General features: G+C 41.5%; 2 protein-coding genes across 4 annotated transcripts in view; one reads left to right on the forward strand and one right to left on the reverse strand.

Annotated features, from left to right (window-relative positions):
* LOC140675109 (discoidin domain-containing receptor 2) overlaps window positions 1–18,162 on the forward strand; it is a 146,334-nt gene that overhangs the window by 107,004 nt on the left and 21,168 nt on the right. For all 3 annotated transcript variants that reach the window (XM_072909184.1, XM_072909201.1, XM_072909192.1), the window contains one exon: window positions 10,549–10,676. In XM_072909184.1, coding sequence (XP_072765285.1) covers window positions 10,568–10,676 — 109 coding nt within the window. In that variant the 5' untranslated portion in view covers window positions 10,549–10,567. The remainder of the gene's footprint in view (window positions 1–10,548; window positions 10,677–18,162) is intronic.
* The window catches only part of LOC140675134 (uncharacterized), a 216,023-nt gene that overhangs the window by 68,000 nt on the left and 129,861 nt on the right, over window positions 1–18,162 (reverse strand). The gene's annotated exons all lie outside the window — the stretch shown is intronic.

The following is an 18,162-nucleotide window of genomic DNA, read 5'->3' on the forward strand; positions in this document are numbered from 1 at the left end:
GGCTGTAACGGGTTTTGGTGAAGGCTTGACGGCACGGCAAGACGGTCATCCAGTAAAACCGAACATCATTCACAGAGTTTTGTCCACGTACGTATATATGTATGAACTCGATCCGTCTCGTTAATCAGTAATTAATCGCTTTTAACAGTCATATATACATATATAATACTGTTTCCAAGTTATCTTATCTACTTTGTTATCTGCATAATAATTCTTCGACAATTGGAAGATATCGGACTACTCGTGGTACAAATAACAGATTGACTCTTTCGACTAATTCAGCTTCTTAGAATCTTTGATTCTCATCCTATTAGATCGGTAATGACTTAACGATATAGTAACACAAACAACGAGATTATGTTAGCGGCTTCAAAGTCTCGAAGCTATGACGAAAATATGCGATTATCTCACGTATAAAGTGAGAAGGCGTAAGGAATTTGTATTCCAAGACCACTGTCCGCTAAGGAAAACATAGATCGTATTTCATCGTATTCCGATGTGTTATTCTTGGAGTTCAACTAAAACGGAGAAAAACGAAAGAAAGGAAATATGTATATACATCGCTTAAAAAAAAAAAAAAAAAAAAAAAATATATATATATATATATATTAAACCGGAGGATTACGACGAGCGCGTTAGGGAGGAGAAAGGGGGAGGGCGGGATAAAAGGATTCAATTGAGCGCGCGAATGCGGCCTCTTTCTCGCGAAACGGGAGTTCCGACGGAAACTTCGGGGCTTCAAAGCGATCTCATTTCATGCGCTCGCAAAGTTGGCTCCGCTGCGGATTGCCGCAAGCTAATTTGCGAGCGTCAGCTGCGTATTTCTGCAACTATTCTGAGTTCCTCGCGGCGTTAACCCGCAGACGGCGGGACGTTAAAAACGGCCGATACCAAACGCGATAGCACATCTTTTTTTTTCAACCCCGGAGGACGCATAACGCGGCCGCTTTTCGCCGCTCGTGGAATAATTAATCCGCGCGGCTCGTAAAACTCTCGTCGTATGTCGGGAACGCACAACGAAACCGGCGCGGCGCGTCGCATTCTTTACGATTTTCTGAAAAAGTTATGTACACGATAGGAGACTCTTATGTACACGGTGCGAGGAGACTCTAACGCTATGCTCTCGTCGCATATAATCTAATCAGCACATTAACAGAGAGATAACGTCCGCTCGTAAATCCATAATTCCAACGATCTTTCCACGTGGTACGACTTAAACGTGTATATTTGACGCGTCCGACATCGTCGAGCCCGATGTTTTACTCGTATGGTATGCGAAACGACGCGAATTGTGTGACTGGTCGTTAATTTTACCCCGTGGAGATCTTGACGATGCAAGATTTCCGAATAAATATACATCACATCCGTGAATAAAGACTCTCAGGTCGTAAAATCGAGAAACGTACACGAAGTATACAAAGACGATTAAACTGTTTCGTGAATTATATCCGTCTTAAGAAAATCAAGTATCAATTAGAACCTAGGAACTTGACGTATGTATATATACACTGTAAAAATATAAAAAGTTATATAAATAATGAGTATAACAATTACATTATTAATAGTAGAACCGTATAAATTTATATATTTTTACAAAAATTAGTTTTTTTTTCAATTTTTATTATTAATATTCTTCATATTTGATGAAAAATTACAAGATTAAAAATATAATTTATAGATTTTATGTAAATGTACAATTTTATAATATTATACAGTATATGAAATTTCATACGTTATTACATATAGCTGCATTTTTACGTAAGTATATATTGTACAAGTTAAAAAATAAATATAAATTTACAATCATATGTATCTTATTTAGCTTATTTACGTTGCAGTATAAATTTCAAATTAAGAACTGTTGGTTAGACAATTTGACATATAAGACATATTTTTAGTGCATATATTTATGCACTATTCTGTATGAAATAAAGTTTATATAATATATAATAGATATGTGATTAAATTATATAAATACATATATATAAAATGTATTATTACAAAAACATTTTTAAAAGTCTATTTTTAACATATAAATTTACTTATGCAAACTGCTTACTTATCATATAAAATCATAATTTTATCTACGATAAATTTATTGATGTATGAAAATATACATCTTTAATAGATGATCCTAATATTACTCACTGATAGTTATAATTTTACATGAAATTTTTTACACTGTACGTATATCGTTTAATAATTATATTTAATAATATATCAGAGTATCAAGAAATGAAAAGTTGGAACATTTGCAGTCGATTTTTGAATAAAATAACTTTACATTAGTGATACGGTACCATTCTAGACGCAAGGTTAAATTATGACGCTATTTCCGGAGTCCTGCGCGTAATTTGGACTTTACATTACTATTCGTAGGTCGTCTCTTATAGAATAAGGAAGTTTAACGATCCTGCCGTTAGGTAACAACGCTTACTATGTATTTCAAAGGTAGTCTACATAGCAATATTCTATGTTGGTTACGGCCATCATTTGGCTATCGATTCGTGACATCGTTTGCACTCGAGACCATTCTATCAGCGACAGATACTGCTCCTCGTACTCTTTGTCAAATAAAGTGTTATCGAATTCTGATACTCCCGATTTCATTTCGACTACCACAAGCCAAGTCTGAACTGAATCGTTACCGCTCTTTCGTCGTCAACCGGGTCATTGTTTGGCGTACCATTACACAAGAAACTGGCGCTAAAATCTGAGTAATAAAATACAATGGAGAAGTGTCTTTGAGAATATCAATAATCACTTTCATATATTCCGTCGTTACATTGGCACAAAATAATTAGACAAAAAGAAAAAAGAAATACTTTCGGTTCAATGTAGAAAAGGTAAATGTCTTGCAAGTGGAATGAAGAAAAAAGTAAAATTGTTTCTGTCGTTTAAGAAGGAATGTCAAAAGTAAATAAATCCAATACATTTCCAGATTCATAAAAGTTAAAGTATATAAAGATTTGTTCTGTAGAATATATATAATTTAATTTCAAAATCTTATATCAAACTAATTTTTTTACAGTGAGTGCATGAAAAAAAATTTATGAAAATAAAAATCTTAATTCTACAGGGCAATCTTTATTTTAAACACAAATTAATTATTAATTTTATATTTTAAAAGGCTAAATGTGTGTAATGTCAAATTCATGAATCTCGAAATATATTAGATTTATTAACTTTTGACATAATTGATCCGTGCAAGTTTAACTCAAATAGCAGACAAGCTAACATAAAAATTTTAGTTGACCTTAGCTATATCCGTAGATGGTTCTTGCCCGTTATCATGGAGAGTCACGGTGAAATATTTAACGATTCGATTGTTCATTCGTCTGGTGCGTGTCAAAGAAATATAAAGCGGTCTCTTTTCTCAGTATAGTAGAAAAAACTAGTCGTTGAATTGATAGCCGTACGTTCGCAAAATAATCGTGACCCCTCGTCGTATCGGACACAGACGTATATGGCACGTCTGTGAAATTCCGCGCATAGGTAGAAAGTATCGTAAAGATATCGACACGTTCGCTCTATTTTGTCGGTTATCTTCTACGGATCGTACTTCGCAGCTTCTCTCTGTTAAGACGGAGGAAAAGTGAAATGTTCCAAAGGGTGAAGGCAGAGAAACGGACGTCGAGGCCTCCCTGCCACTCTCTCAGCCCAGCAATGGCGACGTGGAAGGTGGAGAATAGGATGAAAGTAGAAGCCGGCGCTACGACGGTAGCAGGTAGCAGTACATTTCACTTGTTCGAGGCATAAACTGGGACGGTAGACGTGCCGGTATGAAAATTTCAATCGGTCGGAGCAAAGTGTCGGCGGCGTAATGCGCGCGGGCGCGTCGAGGAGGCGGCGTCGAGGAAGAGGTGAAGGTGGAAGACTGGATGGTAGTGGCGGAGGGCTCAGGTGGTGGCACACACAGGTGGAGGCGGTGAGGAGGAAGAGGAGGGAGAAGGAACGCGACGCGAGAGAGAATGAGGAGAGTAAAGTGGCTCTGGACCGTGCGAGTATATATCCCCATCTGCGTCCCTCTTTTAGTCTCTCACCGTACGGCGTTCCTTTTCCGTCTTCCTTCCTCTTAACGGCATACGAGGCCTTAGCCCGCGGCGAACTGCATAATTCATGGCCCTACTACACACCGACCGCCGCCTCCCTAGCGTACCCTCTTTCAGAGGGCCGCCGCCGCCGCCGCCGCCACCGTCACCGAACCCTCCCTCCGTGTTTCAACCTTCTTCTTCTTCCTTGCCAGGGTCAGCCTTAGTCGCGTGCATTGTACGTCACCACGTATGCGCGTGCTTCTAACCCTATGCATACGAAAGAATCTATGTGTGTAGTAGCGCGCGTGTGTAAGTATACACGATGTAGATAAAGTTGGCTCTGACAACGAGGTATATGCACGCGTTCCTAACCTTCGTACACCACGCGCAGAATGTAGGCGAATATTTCGGCTGAGTTATGGGCAGCACCCCCCGTCGAGGTAGCGCAGACCTAACGAGAGAAACTCTACGGGCCACGGGCGCTTTGACCGCTCTCTATCGCGTCGGAATGCGATTGAGCCTTTCCTGATGGGGAACAAGATTCGAAGATCGGAATAATAGATTTTTACAGAGGACACTGTGAGCTTGGATAACTTTACGCGCATCGCTGCTCTCTTATAGACTTTTGTAATCTCAGCAGTTTGCTCTTTTTCTTTCACATTGTGTCTCCGAAAGTTATTCCGTCGCATGCAGCCAGCACCGACAGTTTTCTACAGCAATAAAATATCGCTTTTTAACCGGAGACGCTGATGTAATTATAGAGTTCTTAATTATAGAGCTTACGAAGGTGAATGGCAAAGACGAGAGACAACGTTAATTCTCATTCTACTGCTCGACAATTTTCTTTTCTAATTCGCGTTAGACTTGTAAAATATGTATTGCTGGATACCGGTTGGAATTGTATGGCGGAATGAAATACTGGGATATAAATTTCAAACGCTTACTGCCATGTGAAATATATGTATCAGTGATGTGGATCATGCATTTAGATAGAATGATATATTTTAAAGGAAGGACGCTTGAATAATAAACTCTGCTATTTTTTTTTTAAAGACGCTAAACGTAACAAATTAATACTTGCTTCCGAGAAAAGTAAAATTATTGCTTTTCCTTTTTTATAGATAATAATAATCGCGTGAAAGTTTTTTCATATAAAAACGATTAAATATCTCGCTTATTTCTGTTTTAAACTAGGCAGTATATTTTGTCTCGATTCTTTTATTGGTTTTAAAATATTATTTCCACAGATGTTTTTCTTTGAATATGCTTAAACTCACTCTTTATTAAATGCGTTGAAAAATTGTTTGACAGAAGAAAAAGTTAAATTTCTCATGACTTTTCGTCTCTTCCGTTTGTCAGATTAAGACATATATCGTACACGTGTTTTTGATTACACCTCAATTATTAATGGTTAGCATAAATTGGACGATCCTTGAACTACCCCGAACATGATTAAATAGATAACGCGGCGATGTCGTCGTTAAAGTCCATTGCACCGGTCGCCAAAGGCGTCCTCACGCTTCGAGTGCGACTCGTTCAGTTCGCGCGTGTACACCAATCGGAAGACAAAGTGTACACCCGAAGCTACAAAACTGCACAAAATTAATACGGAACCGGCTTTACTCTACGGATGTACCGCGATTCGAGGCGCAGGAAAGACGGCGGAACGAGATGCAGATATCTTGAGGCACGGCCAGGAGCTGCAAGTCGTTTTCTCGTCCTACCGAGGAGAAGCGTACCGGTTCTTGCGCTGAATAAATGGGAGATGCTCTACCATCTTGGGTTCCCATCGCTCGCGCCAGAAGATAAACATCAGCAGCAACAGCAGCAGCCGCAGCCTCAGCACCAACAGCACACAGTAGCCAGAGGGACCTTCGTAATTAGCCGTGCTTGCGTGTCTCTTCTTTTTCTCGCGTTAGAAATGCCGCTTCGAAGACTGCGATGGTGTCTGTTTATGAACAGTTGGCGAATCGATCAAAGTTCTTTGAAGATCGCCGGATGACCCAACTATTTCATAGAAGCTGCCCTGTGGATTTCAGACGAAAATATACTAGCGAAAGGAGAGCGGAAAGCGGAAAGAGGATTACCGTTAACTTTTGTGCTTCGAGCGGAAAATATTGGAATGTCAAAGAGCCGGAGACTTATTACGGTAACTTTGTGAATTAATAAGATTTGAGTAATAAATTACGTATCGGCGAGAGAGTTCAAAGTTCATCAAAAGATAAATCGAATTCTTAATAAATCCAGCAGTGGAGACTAAGATGATAAAAGTCATAGGAAACAACAAATAAAGATCATTTTCAATGATAGAGAATACAGAAGCGAATTTTGTAATCAAAATATATCAGAACGTTTCGATCCTGATTGTATATCTAATTTGAATTAGACTCTCAATTAAGAGAGTCTAATATAATAGATATTATCATTACAATTACACGAAATTAAATAAAATTTAAAAAAGAAAAATTGCTAATTTATGCAAACAAGAAAATATTTAAATATCGTATTTTAATGTACAGATAATAATAATAATAATTATTATTATTATCTCTCCTTACAGATTTTTTTATTATATAATTATTTTACACATTTTTTTTAATCTTTATGTTATCTTGTTAAAGAGATAGTGTAAACGCGCCGTCTGGTAATTTTTTCGCGTCAGCGATTGCGTCCCCAGGAAAGGATCTACAAAAATAAGTCGCGGCGCGCCCCGGCAATTACGCGAGGACGACTTCGTCGAGTTTTAATTTGCCTGCGCCAACACTCGAGACCGTCGCGCGTCCGTGTACGCAACGCTTTCCACGAATTCACGCGCAAATTTATGCGCCCGAACGATGGAAACAGCGCTCAAAAGAACGCCATGCCTGCTTCTCCTACGCCCGCCGTAAATCTCGCAGTCCGAGAATCGTGCGTTTCCTCGCGAAAGACTTTGAGCGTGATTTCTCGCTTGGCCGTCGGAATTTCTGCAATAGGCAACTTTATGAACCGAAAATCCGTGAATGCAAAATGCACGTTTTGTCTCCGCGATAAATGTGTTTCTTGAAATTATATTCACGCGAAAACACTCTGCCTTCGTCATTTACACATTTTGCAAGTCCATTGATACAAATGACGGTTATTGTCAAACGAACGAATTTTAACGAACTCGGTAATATTTACAACTTTACGAGAGAGAGAGAGAGAGAGAGAGAGAGAGAGAGAGAGAGAGAGAGAGAGAGAGAGAGAGAGAGAGAGAGAGAGAGAGAGAGAGAGAGAGACTTGTCTTTTTACACCTCAATCGTCGTTTCGCGAGAAGAAATTCTAGTGTACGTGTATGCAGAATTTTTACTTTCTAGTTTTGCGAGCTCTCTTTTTTCTGCATCGTCGAAAACTTCTCGACGAGAAAATGACGCGTTTTCCGCCGCGGTTAAAGCCGTTCGCGAGGAGGGAGAGGGGTTGCTCTTGGTCGAGCTTGGATGCGAATTTTTCGCCCGAACTCAAGAGTTCGTCGACGAACGGCGTTTAACGATCCGGAAACGTTGTAAGTGTGGAGATTAAAGCGTGTATTCGTACACGTAGCTTGCAGATCTGTGCGCAGCGGTACTTTCCTTCCTTCTCCCATTCACACTCCCTTCGGAATGACACGTTAGGAACGGAGCCAAGCCAACTCTAGAATGTGCTATAGGAATACTTCCAAATGGGAATACTTCTCTCGGCTTTTAATTTAAGTTTGAATTTCAAGGAAAATAATTATCTAACCGAATGGCGCGAAACACGAACAGCTTTTTAACTATTGATTAAAGTGTACGTGGTTGAACTACCGATTAAAGTATATATAAATTACATGGACGTATAAATAACTGTCTTTGCTATAACGTAAAGACAGACAATCTCTTGGTATCGATATCTCGAAATTGTCGCATTTATTTACGAGCGCTCGCTGAGATTAATAAGCTCGAAAGAATCCGCTGTTCACGCTTTGAATATGTATCGAATGTAATCGGTGCGGCATGATTGATTCGCTGATTCGCCGAACAAATTCATGTGTATTCACTCGTGAAATACGCTGGCGAACCGGGTATAGGCGGATGTAGCTTTATCTAGGCCCCATCATTCACGTTAATTCCACTTAAGCACCGATGCACCTGGCTCGCGAGCTCAACGACGCGACGGGCGCGCGATGCACTCGGCAAAAATGAAGAGACGAATACCATGCAAATCGAGCATTCCAAGTGCGCACAAGGGCACCTTATACAGCGGCACGTAGTGGAACCGAGTGGCCGAACGCGGCAGTGCGGTGGTTCGAGCGAATGAAAGATGGCAGTGTGCGTATTGTAAAAGACCGGAACAAACGGGGCACTAAATTCATATGATTTCTTCGTTCCCGAGCGGAGGTTCGCGTGGTTTACTTGGGCGTTGCGTCGGCGCCGGCGTTGAATATTTGTGCCGGAATAAACCTTTGTGACTAAAGATAGTCGAAAGAAAATTTGTTCGAGAAAGAAACTCTATCTTTTCATCGACCTCGCCTTCAGAAGGACAATTATTTAAAAAACGGACGATGCGGAGGCGGAGGCGGGGTAACTGAAATAAGTAAAGGAATATTAATAAAGGTATAAGATGTGTGTGCTTGCCTCGAGCAAAAGTGCATATAAATTCAGACATGTGGACATAATCAACTCTTCGTAATTACGAGCAAATGATTAAGCCTCTCTACTTGAAGTATGCCCGGCAGGTACAAAGAACTCAACGTTCTGCTACGCGAGTAAGTTCGCGCGAAATGCAGATCAATGGTGCAATTAGTTCACACGAGTACGCTATTCGCGGATGCGATTATTTTCTCGTATATACTTTTTATTTTTAATGCTATTACATTTACTGTGCATAGTGTGTAATTTGAGATGACAAGCAATTTTGAAATGCTATTATTCGGGGTGACACGGTCGCTGCGGGGAATGTATCTTGCGATGGTAAAACCATGGGAATGCATTAGAACCGAGTGTGCATTTATACGATGAGATTATCTTCAAGCGCAATGATTAATTGTACGTCATGATTGATCTAATCATCGGCTCAGAAATGAATGCCGTGTCTTGGACACAATCGGCCGGTTAGAGGTTGGCTGCACTCTGTGACCTTAATTACTATGTCGACTAATCGATCGCGCGCATTGTAATCGTACTATGCTCGACACTGGTACCGGCATACGCAATCACTTCGCGCTGAATAGTGTCTTAATTGCTGGTTGGATAATCCAATTCAGCCACTTAATCGATTATAACTGTCCATAGAGCCATCGCAATCGTATTCGCAAATTCTCGAATTTGGATTAGCTATCTAACGCGACGACAATCTACGGATCTCTATTCAGACAATTATAGATAAACTGCAGGCTTGTTTCTCTTTGAATAACAAAATGTCAATTATAATAAAATACTTAACGAAATAGAAAACATTGCAACAACGAATGCACAAACTATCTCTCATTATTTTGATGATATAATTTTATTTCTCGTGATGATATAATTCTGTTTCTCATTAGTTTCGGTTTTAGAGTATAAATTCGGATTTAATTTTAATCCGTCTAACTAAAAAAAAAAAAAACATTAGTAGAAAATCAAACCGGCTTAAAAGAATACTTGTCACCCATTAGAGAGATGTCGTTTGAAGCTGTTTGTACCCGCGATAAATTCTTGAAATCCACGAATCCACGATCGCGTAGCGCGATATATAAAACGCCTGACGGTCGCGTCTATCTCACCACGGATATTTTCGTCGTGAAATAACGAGTCTCAGTGAAAGGATTCCCTAAATTTGGCAGATAAACATCGAGGTACGGTCGACGGTAGTCGAAGAAACCCCCTTTCGTTAATTAGCCAAAAAGTAAGGCTCTCGTACGATTCTCCCTCGCTTTTCTTTCCTGCTCCATGACGGCACCGCCGTGAATAAAATACAGTCTCACATCCTCCCCCCCCTCCTCCCTCCTACGCCGCGAAACCCATCGTATCTTCAGACTATCCGGTACACACGAGCTCTCGCCCCCCTCGCATACGAGAGAAGAACCAGCCGAAGAGCCCTACGGCACTTCTCCGTAGTTCTTTCTCGCGCCCGCACCATCCTCGTCGCAAGTCTCTCTTTTTCCATCTCTCCTTCTCTCGCGTCGAACGGCCGATCCTAATCTCGATAATGACGCGTAATGGCTGCTGGCGTGAATGTAGCTCTTTGTCCGCGGCTCCTGTACCGGTCGTATATCTGTCCGGTACGAGAACCGCGCCATTTCACCCCGTCGAAAAGCACGGGGGAGGCCGAAACGGCCTCAGTTTCCAGACTCTTTTTCTACGTCCACGTCGCGTCCCCCCTTCCTGCCCTCCTCCCGCTCGTCCTTATCCTCCTTCCAACCCCTCTCTCACGCTCGCAATCTCTATGCTTGGCAAGACGCCTTCCCGGGAATTACGCTTAATCACTCTGTTCTGTGTAGCGCCGGGATTACGAGCCGTTTGTACGTAAGGGTAATTTTTTTGTAACTTTATTTTTGCAGAAGCGGTTATGAGAGTTCGATGACCACGGGCCCGCGGACCATCGACGCTACCATGGACTACCTGCAGACGTGCCTCATCTTTTACCTGCTGATCCTCTGCTTCTGCGGCGGACGTTCCATAGACATATGTGAGTAGACGTGTCAATTTAATTAAGAGAATGTGATTCGAGGTGAAACAACTTGGCACTTTCGAATCAAACTTAAACTGCATACATTTCTTAATTAATAATGACTCAAGTATTGATAATCAACTCGATAATCATTAAATAAATTATCAGCTATAAAACATTGTATAAATATATTTAATTAAATACTTGTAAAATCTTATACGAGGGAATGATACAGTCCTCTACTTTTCACATAATTCACAAAATAATATTTTTGCGTAAAACATAATGTAAAATTTTAAAAAGTTGCGACCAAGTAATAATATAATAATATGTATAAAAATCATTAAAGGATTAAAGAGGCTTAAGATAAGAGCAAATACATCATTAACGATGCGTAACATTTATCGTTCATAAGTAATGGCAAAGAGTCGATCTTTTCCGCAAAATCAGGAGGTCGTAGTGGCGGAATCGTGGTAGAAACACGTGTTTACATCCAAGGCTATAATTCTATCCTAGATGGATGCCTCTGCCATTCGCGGTTTCACCCGATAAAAACAGAAAGGCCTCCCTCCGTACCGCATTGCCCTTTGCCTTACATTAAACCTCGGGCTTGGTTTCTACTCGGCTTGGTTTCCATCCCATTGACTCCAGCAGCCCGAGCCACCCCCGTATCAGGTAAACAGGGCGAGAAACTTGCAAAGTATCCGCCAAGAGTTCCAAAGTCAGCCCCGGGAAAGGCTTTTAGGTACTCGTTCGTGAAATCGAGCTCGAAACTTACGTATACGGGACGTATTTCGCACCCGAAGAATTTCTCGAGCAGTACCGAAAGATGGATCGTGATGGTCTTTCGATTCGGTTACACTGCAACGCGTACCATCCTTTTCCCTGGATGAGTGAGTAGATTCGAGTTATACATACAAGGTACGCGCATAAGCATAAAGTTTCCAGAATCCACAGAATTTGTATATCAATATTATACCATTTCAATTTTTTGACGATTATGTAAATGAAATGAAATTATAGACTCATATAGATTTCTGTTGTAAATATTAAATGAAAGTTAAGTAGAACGACTACTGTGTTTGACGAGTCCTTGACAAGGTTCATCGTCGATAGTACTATAAAGTCTCTAAGTCGCACAGTAATCGGCTTATGTTCTTTAAGGCTAAATATATCTGTACAACGACTATTATTACGAGAACATACTAAATCAGGAAAGTTGATGTTACCTTCTAACTCTTGGAATCTATGCGCCATACTATCCAACCTCAAAGCCGATACTTGGGTTACCTTTGATCCTGCTTATACTTATACTTGAACGTCCCGGTGTAATCCATGAAAACAACTATATATAGCACAAACTTCGCTAATTAAATTCTATCTGGTTATCAAAACAGCTGAACATAATGCTTTGAGATAACAAGCGAAACAATATCGATTAAGACGGCAAGATTATATACGAAAAAAAGAAGTTTGTAACTAATTAAATATGATATTTTAATAACATGGTTACACAATTAATATATCAGGTCGTTAATAAAAACGTAAAATAAAAAAATCGACATGTCATATGATTTCAAATCCTTTTTCATTCACGCGTAAAAGTTAAAAACGATATATGGTACACTTTAAATTTGCTCGACCATGCTTGAGACTCAATAGAATTTGATTTTGAACACCGATGACCGGAAGATCCATGAGGCCTTTTCGTAAATGGGTTGGCGTGCTGCACACGGGAAAAGCGCGAGCAGCGTCGAAATATAAATAGCTCTTCCCCTTCCGTACGAAAGTTAGAAGTAGACCGCGAAGGGGAGACGATCGGGGAGGGGCCCCCCGCGGTGAGTGAACTTGTACATTGAGCTGCGTTGGTGAATTCGCGGTCGTGTTAAGCGAGCCGGTCAGCTGTGGCAGGGCCGAAGGACGGTTGTGGAGCGCTGGAAGGGCTCGCCGAGCAGTTAAAGCGCGCATAAATTGCAATGTTAATGTTGCCGGCGATACATAAACATGTTGCACGTCGGTCGGATTGCGGTGTCTGCGCGTGTTGCATACCCTCTCTAGGTTCCTGCGTGGCTACGTGAATGCATGCATGCGTGCGTGCGTGCGTGCGTGCGTGAGTGCGTGCGTGCGTGCGTGCGTGCGTGCGTGTATGTGTGCATGTGTGCAAAAGGGCGCGTACGGTTTCGCGTGCACCGGGGACGATTGGTAGACGCGTGCCTAGACGAGAGCGGCCATTGCCATTCGCGTGTGTATTAACACACCCGCGTTTTGGTGTTGCGTAATTGCGAGACCAACGCGAACGTGTACGTACATACGAGCGGACGAGTGTGCTGGAGTCTGTCGGGGCGATAGGATAGAAGGTAATTATACAGATGCGTCATCCGGGAAAGGAGGGATGTGTGTATCTGACGTGGCGAAATTTATACCGTACGTGACACATGTGCGTCGGATGATCACTTTTTTCGCATTTCACGAGAGATTCATTGTTAACAGCGATTACGATGGCATAGCTAATGCGATGAAGCGGAGGATGTATGTAACGATATGACTCTACGTCTTTAAATAAATGACGAACATGAGTGAGACTACGAATGCAAATACACTATAATTTTTTATTTTAATAATTATAAATTAATATGTGTACACATGTGTGTGTGTGTGTGTGTGTGTGTGTATGAGATGGAGAACGTATATAGGAATAATGCACTTATATATGTTGTGGCGGCGAAAACAGGCGGTAGAAATGTGTCCGGGGAGAAGCGTCACGCAATCGAGTTCTCTTGCCTTATAACATTGTCATCCCTCTATTACTCTCTCGATCCTCAGCCCTCCTTTCCAATTATCTACAGATCCATTAGGCTCTAGCGTGATGGTGACGAAATTATTGCAGGAGTCTTCAGCATATTAACATAACAATGCAGCAATTACTGTCCCTCGTCTACGCTCTATCGCCTACACGAACTTAAAACTCAAAGTATACAGTTACAAAAATACGAATAAAAAAAACTAGTCTTCAAATAAGGATAGAGTTCTTCTTGTTTCAAATCTTTATGAATAGTAGTAATAAAGCAATAGTGATAAAAATATAAATTTTAAAATAATACATTGAAAAGATCTATATGTTGTTACCTTATGATACATTTTTTTAAGGAATAGAATAATACATTACTATTTTGCATAATTTAAATAGAATTAAATATATCAGAAATTTATGTACAAAAAATTTTCAGATTGAACCATCGATTATCCTTTCACGAAGAACACTATAATTGAAGCGATCATACATGTTTTGCGTGCGCAGATTAACGGATTATTTGTACAATCATCTATGCACAAGTGCGCAAATATACTCTCACAATCGTATACCCTTCGTAGATACACTTATCAAAACATACCCCGGTTATCATTACAACTTGTCACTCCTTTGTACGCTCGGTGCAAGCATTAATACTGGCTGACAGCTTCTGCAGGGCTTGTTTGAAAGGCGCGATTATTCGTACGACAAAGGCACCGCTGACACTTTCCGCACGTGTACATCGTATGTCTCTCGGATATAAAATCCCCACGACGTAAACATTCCCAAGCCGGTATTCCGACATCTGTTTCTTACCCTCACGCAGGCACCGATCTCGTCGTTCGGCTTGATCACGCGCCAGAACCCGACAGTTTACGCTCTCGCCCGCGTACGCAAACTTGTGAGATCTCTTCGTCCCTAACGACTCTGGATAAATCGCCTCGAGTGCAATCGACTTAACCCCGCGTCTCATGCTGCCAGAGGCGCAGCCCTTTTAGTACATTCTCGGCGAACGAGAATGAATCGGGAGAATCAAGTGGGATTGACACATTGAAAGGACGTCAGCTGGGCGGGAGACGCCGAGCGAAATAATCCTTGGCTTTGCCACGATCGCGCGCGTCTCTTCTATTTTTCAGCGATATATATCTCGCGATGGTGTCGTCGCTTCGGAATATACGCGAGCGAATGCGATTATCGTGCGAGTCTCTGCTGCGTCGCGATAAACCCGTTCGCATCTCGTTGCGACGGAGCTGAAAGCGACGGCGCCCCGACGGCATTGCGGAATGTATCGAGCAACGAATCCGAGGGACGTCTCGTGCTTGACGCGTTGAAAGGACGTCAACTGTCAGACGTCGACGTCGAGTGTAATAATCCCCGACTTTCGGGTTCGAAGGGCGCCCGTCAATCCGCCGCGCGGATCTGTATTTTCATAAGGCCAACCCACGAAAGCAAACACCGCGTGCCCGGTTATACGAGCACGAAGGGTTCGTGCCCTAAAACCCTTCGCAACTGACATCGACTGGAACGAAAGAATTAGACGATGTGGAAGGTCGAAAAAGGAAGGATGTATTTTCTTATGTGACACGCGTAAAACGTCGCATTTTTATTTTTGCGTAAAAAAACGCAAAATTTGCAAATTTCTTAAATTCAAAAACTATAAACGAGAGATGGACGCGTATACCATAAAACAATACTCTATTATTCTTTATTTTATATTTTTTATTGAAATTTTTAAATAGCTTAATATTTAAATAATTTTTCAATGATTTTATTAAGATTTTATAGGTTTTTAAAAACGAAAACTTAAATTAACAGTTTCATAAAGAAACAACTCAATATAGTCTACCTCCATCTCTTGTGATATCTATTAGCATTAGTCACACATTAGCGAATAAAACTTGTTAGTTTGATAAATCCAGACCATGAAGGCACGAACTCCGTACAAAAGGGTTGCACTCTCGACCCTCGGGGTCTAAGTAACGCATGCAACTCGAGACGGTGATTTTCAGTCCACGGTGGATAACGCCTAAAGGGGTTCTAAGGGTGGAACGGCCGCGAGAAGGACGCAGAAACGGTGAATAAGATAGAAAGGGCAAGAGAAAGAGAAAAAGAGAAAGAGAAACCTGAGGGAAGTAGGAGGGACGAAAGGGTCGTGTAAAAGTAGTACTTCCGTTCTGCCAGTCGTCGCGGCGCCAGGGGGACGGGCATGCGCATTTTCGTCGAGGCAAGTTACCTTCTGCTTAGAACGAATGTTTGTTTTCTCTGAAAGAGGCGAAAATGGCTCCCCAGAAAGTCCGAGGAAACCGCATCTCGGTCTTCATAGCCATGGGTACGAAAGGGTACAACGCGCTGCCTAGAGGCAGCGAGCCCTAACGCACAAACTTCTTTCGAGGTCGACGCTCTTACAAACATTCATTCTAATTTCGTTGATGCCCGGAAAATGGGCGCGGTGTTGCAGTTAAAAGGGAAAACATTGCGGCAGGTTATCCACCTGCTAATTTCGTTGAACAAATATCGTCGCACTAAGAAGGTGATTATCGTTAACACACACAAATGACTAGACAGTTCTCGAGTTACATGTTACCTAAGAAACTTAATAAAATTACATTTCTAATGTTGTATATTGATAAAAATAAAATTCGATAGTACACCACATGTATGTGTCTACTTAGGAAATTTCTATTTTTTTTCCAACGATTTATTAGCATTTTGCCGAATAATTTTTAAGATCTTAATTTTTATTTAATATCTTATTATAACATCTTAAGTTACATGTTACATAATAATTTAAATTTTTGTAACAGAATGTTTTGAAGATATACGTGCAACAGGGTAACTCGTACATTATGATTAGTCGAGACATTTTGACGTTAAAAAAAAAGATTGAGTTAACCCAAGGATTAAGTGCGAATCATGATTTATGCGCTAATATCGCGCTACAATGAGATGGGGAATTTTAATATGTTTTTCGTGAAAGAGTCTCGGGGCGTAATTAATTTACATTCGCGCTCGACGAGAGAAGTGTGAGCGAACGTACCGAGAGCCAACCGCGACTTTGGTACGCCGTCATTAATAATAATCTCGGAATTAACAAAGGAAGGGCGATTCACCGAGTTAGAAAAGTTCTGTTTTGTTGGCATCTACCCTCACCATATTCCCTCGTATCTTTCTTTCCTAATTTGCCGAGGGATTCTTCTGTGCAATTTGCTTTGCTATTATTATAAAAACTATGCTAATTACACACTGTATTCATCTATCAAAGGCAGTATTTTTGACTTCATCCGGAATAGGAGAACGAAATAATATGAGATGCGATGCGTGTAGATTCACAACGAGGTTTATGTTGCATAGAGAGTAAATGATACATGTACTTTAATCATTCTTTTGTAAAATTATAGAAAAACAATTAAAATTTCCATATAGTAATTTTCATGTAGCCAAGCTATAGCCAAGCTACATTATTAAAGTCAGCCTCGCCTAGAATAGATAAAGACGTGATTTACACTGTGCTAAAGGTTAATTCAGAACCATTCTCACTGTCAGTTGCTCGAAGGAGTGGTTCCTTACTCGAGTGCAACGTGAATACTTTGTGGGAGAGGACAAATGACGGCAGAGAAGGAGATCCGTGCTTGTAAAGAGGAGATTTACGATATTGCGCAATTCCGTAGATCTCTCTAACGGATCTTGCGCAGCCTTCATCGCCGTCTCAACCTGTAACTTGAGCGTGGAAGCATCTGATTCAATGCCGAGACATTTCAATTACCATTTCGGTATTTCAAGATTCGCAGAAAATCATTTATCTACTCGACCTGTACGTCGAGCAGATATACACATGGGAACGTACGAAAATACATAATAGCGGAGAGAAGCGGATACAGAAGCTCGTAGAAAAGTCTCAGACTATCACGTAACAACAAATATAAAAGCAGCGATACACCGGATATACACGGCGAAAGAATTTTTCTCGGAATTTATTACGAATTTTTCCATTACAATCTACGTCGCCTCGCACGAACGTATTGCGTTCTTCTCCGGGCGCGGTATGTTCGTCGACCGTTTCGTGGTTGTCTTGGGTTTCTCTTTTGGAGAAGCCGAGTCTCTGGAAAGAAGCGGTTATCAGTTTGACAGTGACGCGGTTAGAGCGAGGAGAGCAAGGAGAGCGAGGACGACGAGAGAGCGATGTAGGACGCGCCGAAGTGGGGTTGCGAAGGCATTCAATTTTCCTCTTCTCGCGGACGGAGGGCGGCACACACCCTTCCGTTCGGAGCTGTCACTCCCCGAGAGTTATGGTCGCCGAATGAGTGGCTGGGGCGGGCCAAACGTCGCATAACTTACTTCTTCTTCTTCTTCTTCTCTTCTCTCCCTGCGTTCCCGCGCTCTTTTCCAGAATGTCTATAAATACGAGAATCGAACCTGCCTGCCTGCCTGCCTGCCTGCCTGCCTGCCTGCCTGCCTGCTTACCCCAGCTACTCGTAGAAGCGACGAGGAGGGCCTCTTGTTACCCGCGCTGGATGCTGCACGTAGGATCGGGCACGTACCGGAAGGAGCGTGGCGCGAGGACGATCGATCTCCGGGAATCTTCAGGATCTTATGCCGAGTAGCGCTGATTATACTAGAGACTTATTTGTCTGAATGACCCGTTTTTTGCTCCTTTAAAGAAACTCGAGGCGTTCGTTCCTCGAGACTATTTTTAGCCGATGTAGTTTGACGATA

The sequence above is a fragment of the Anoplolepis gracilipes genome, chromosome 2, assembly GCF_047496725.1.
Source record: "Anoplolepis gracilipes chromosome 2, ASM4749672v1, whole genome shotgun sequence".
NCBI classification, from domain to species: Eukaryota; Metazoa; Arthropoda; class Insecta; order Hymenoptera; family Formicidae; genus Anoplolepis; species Anoplolepis gracilipes.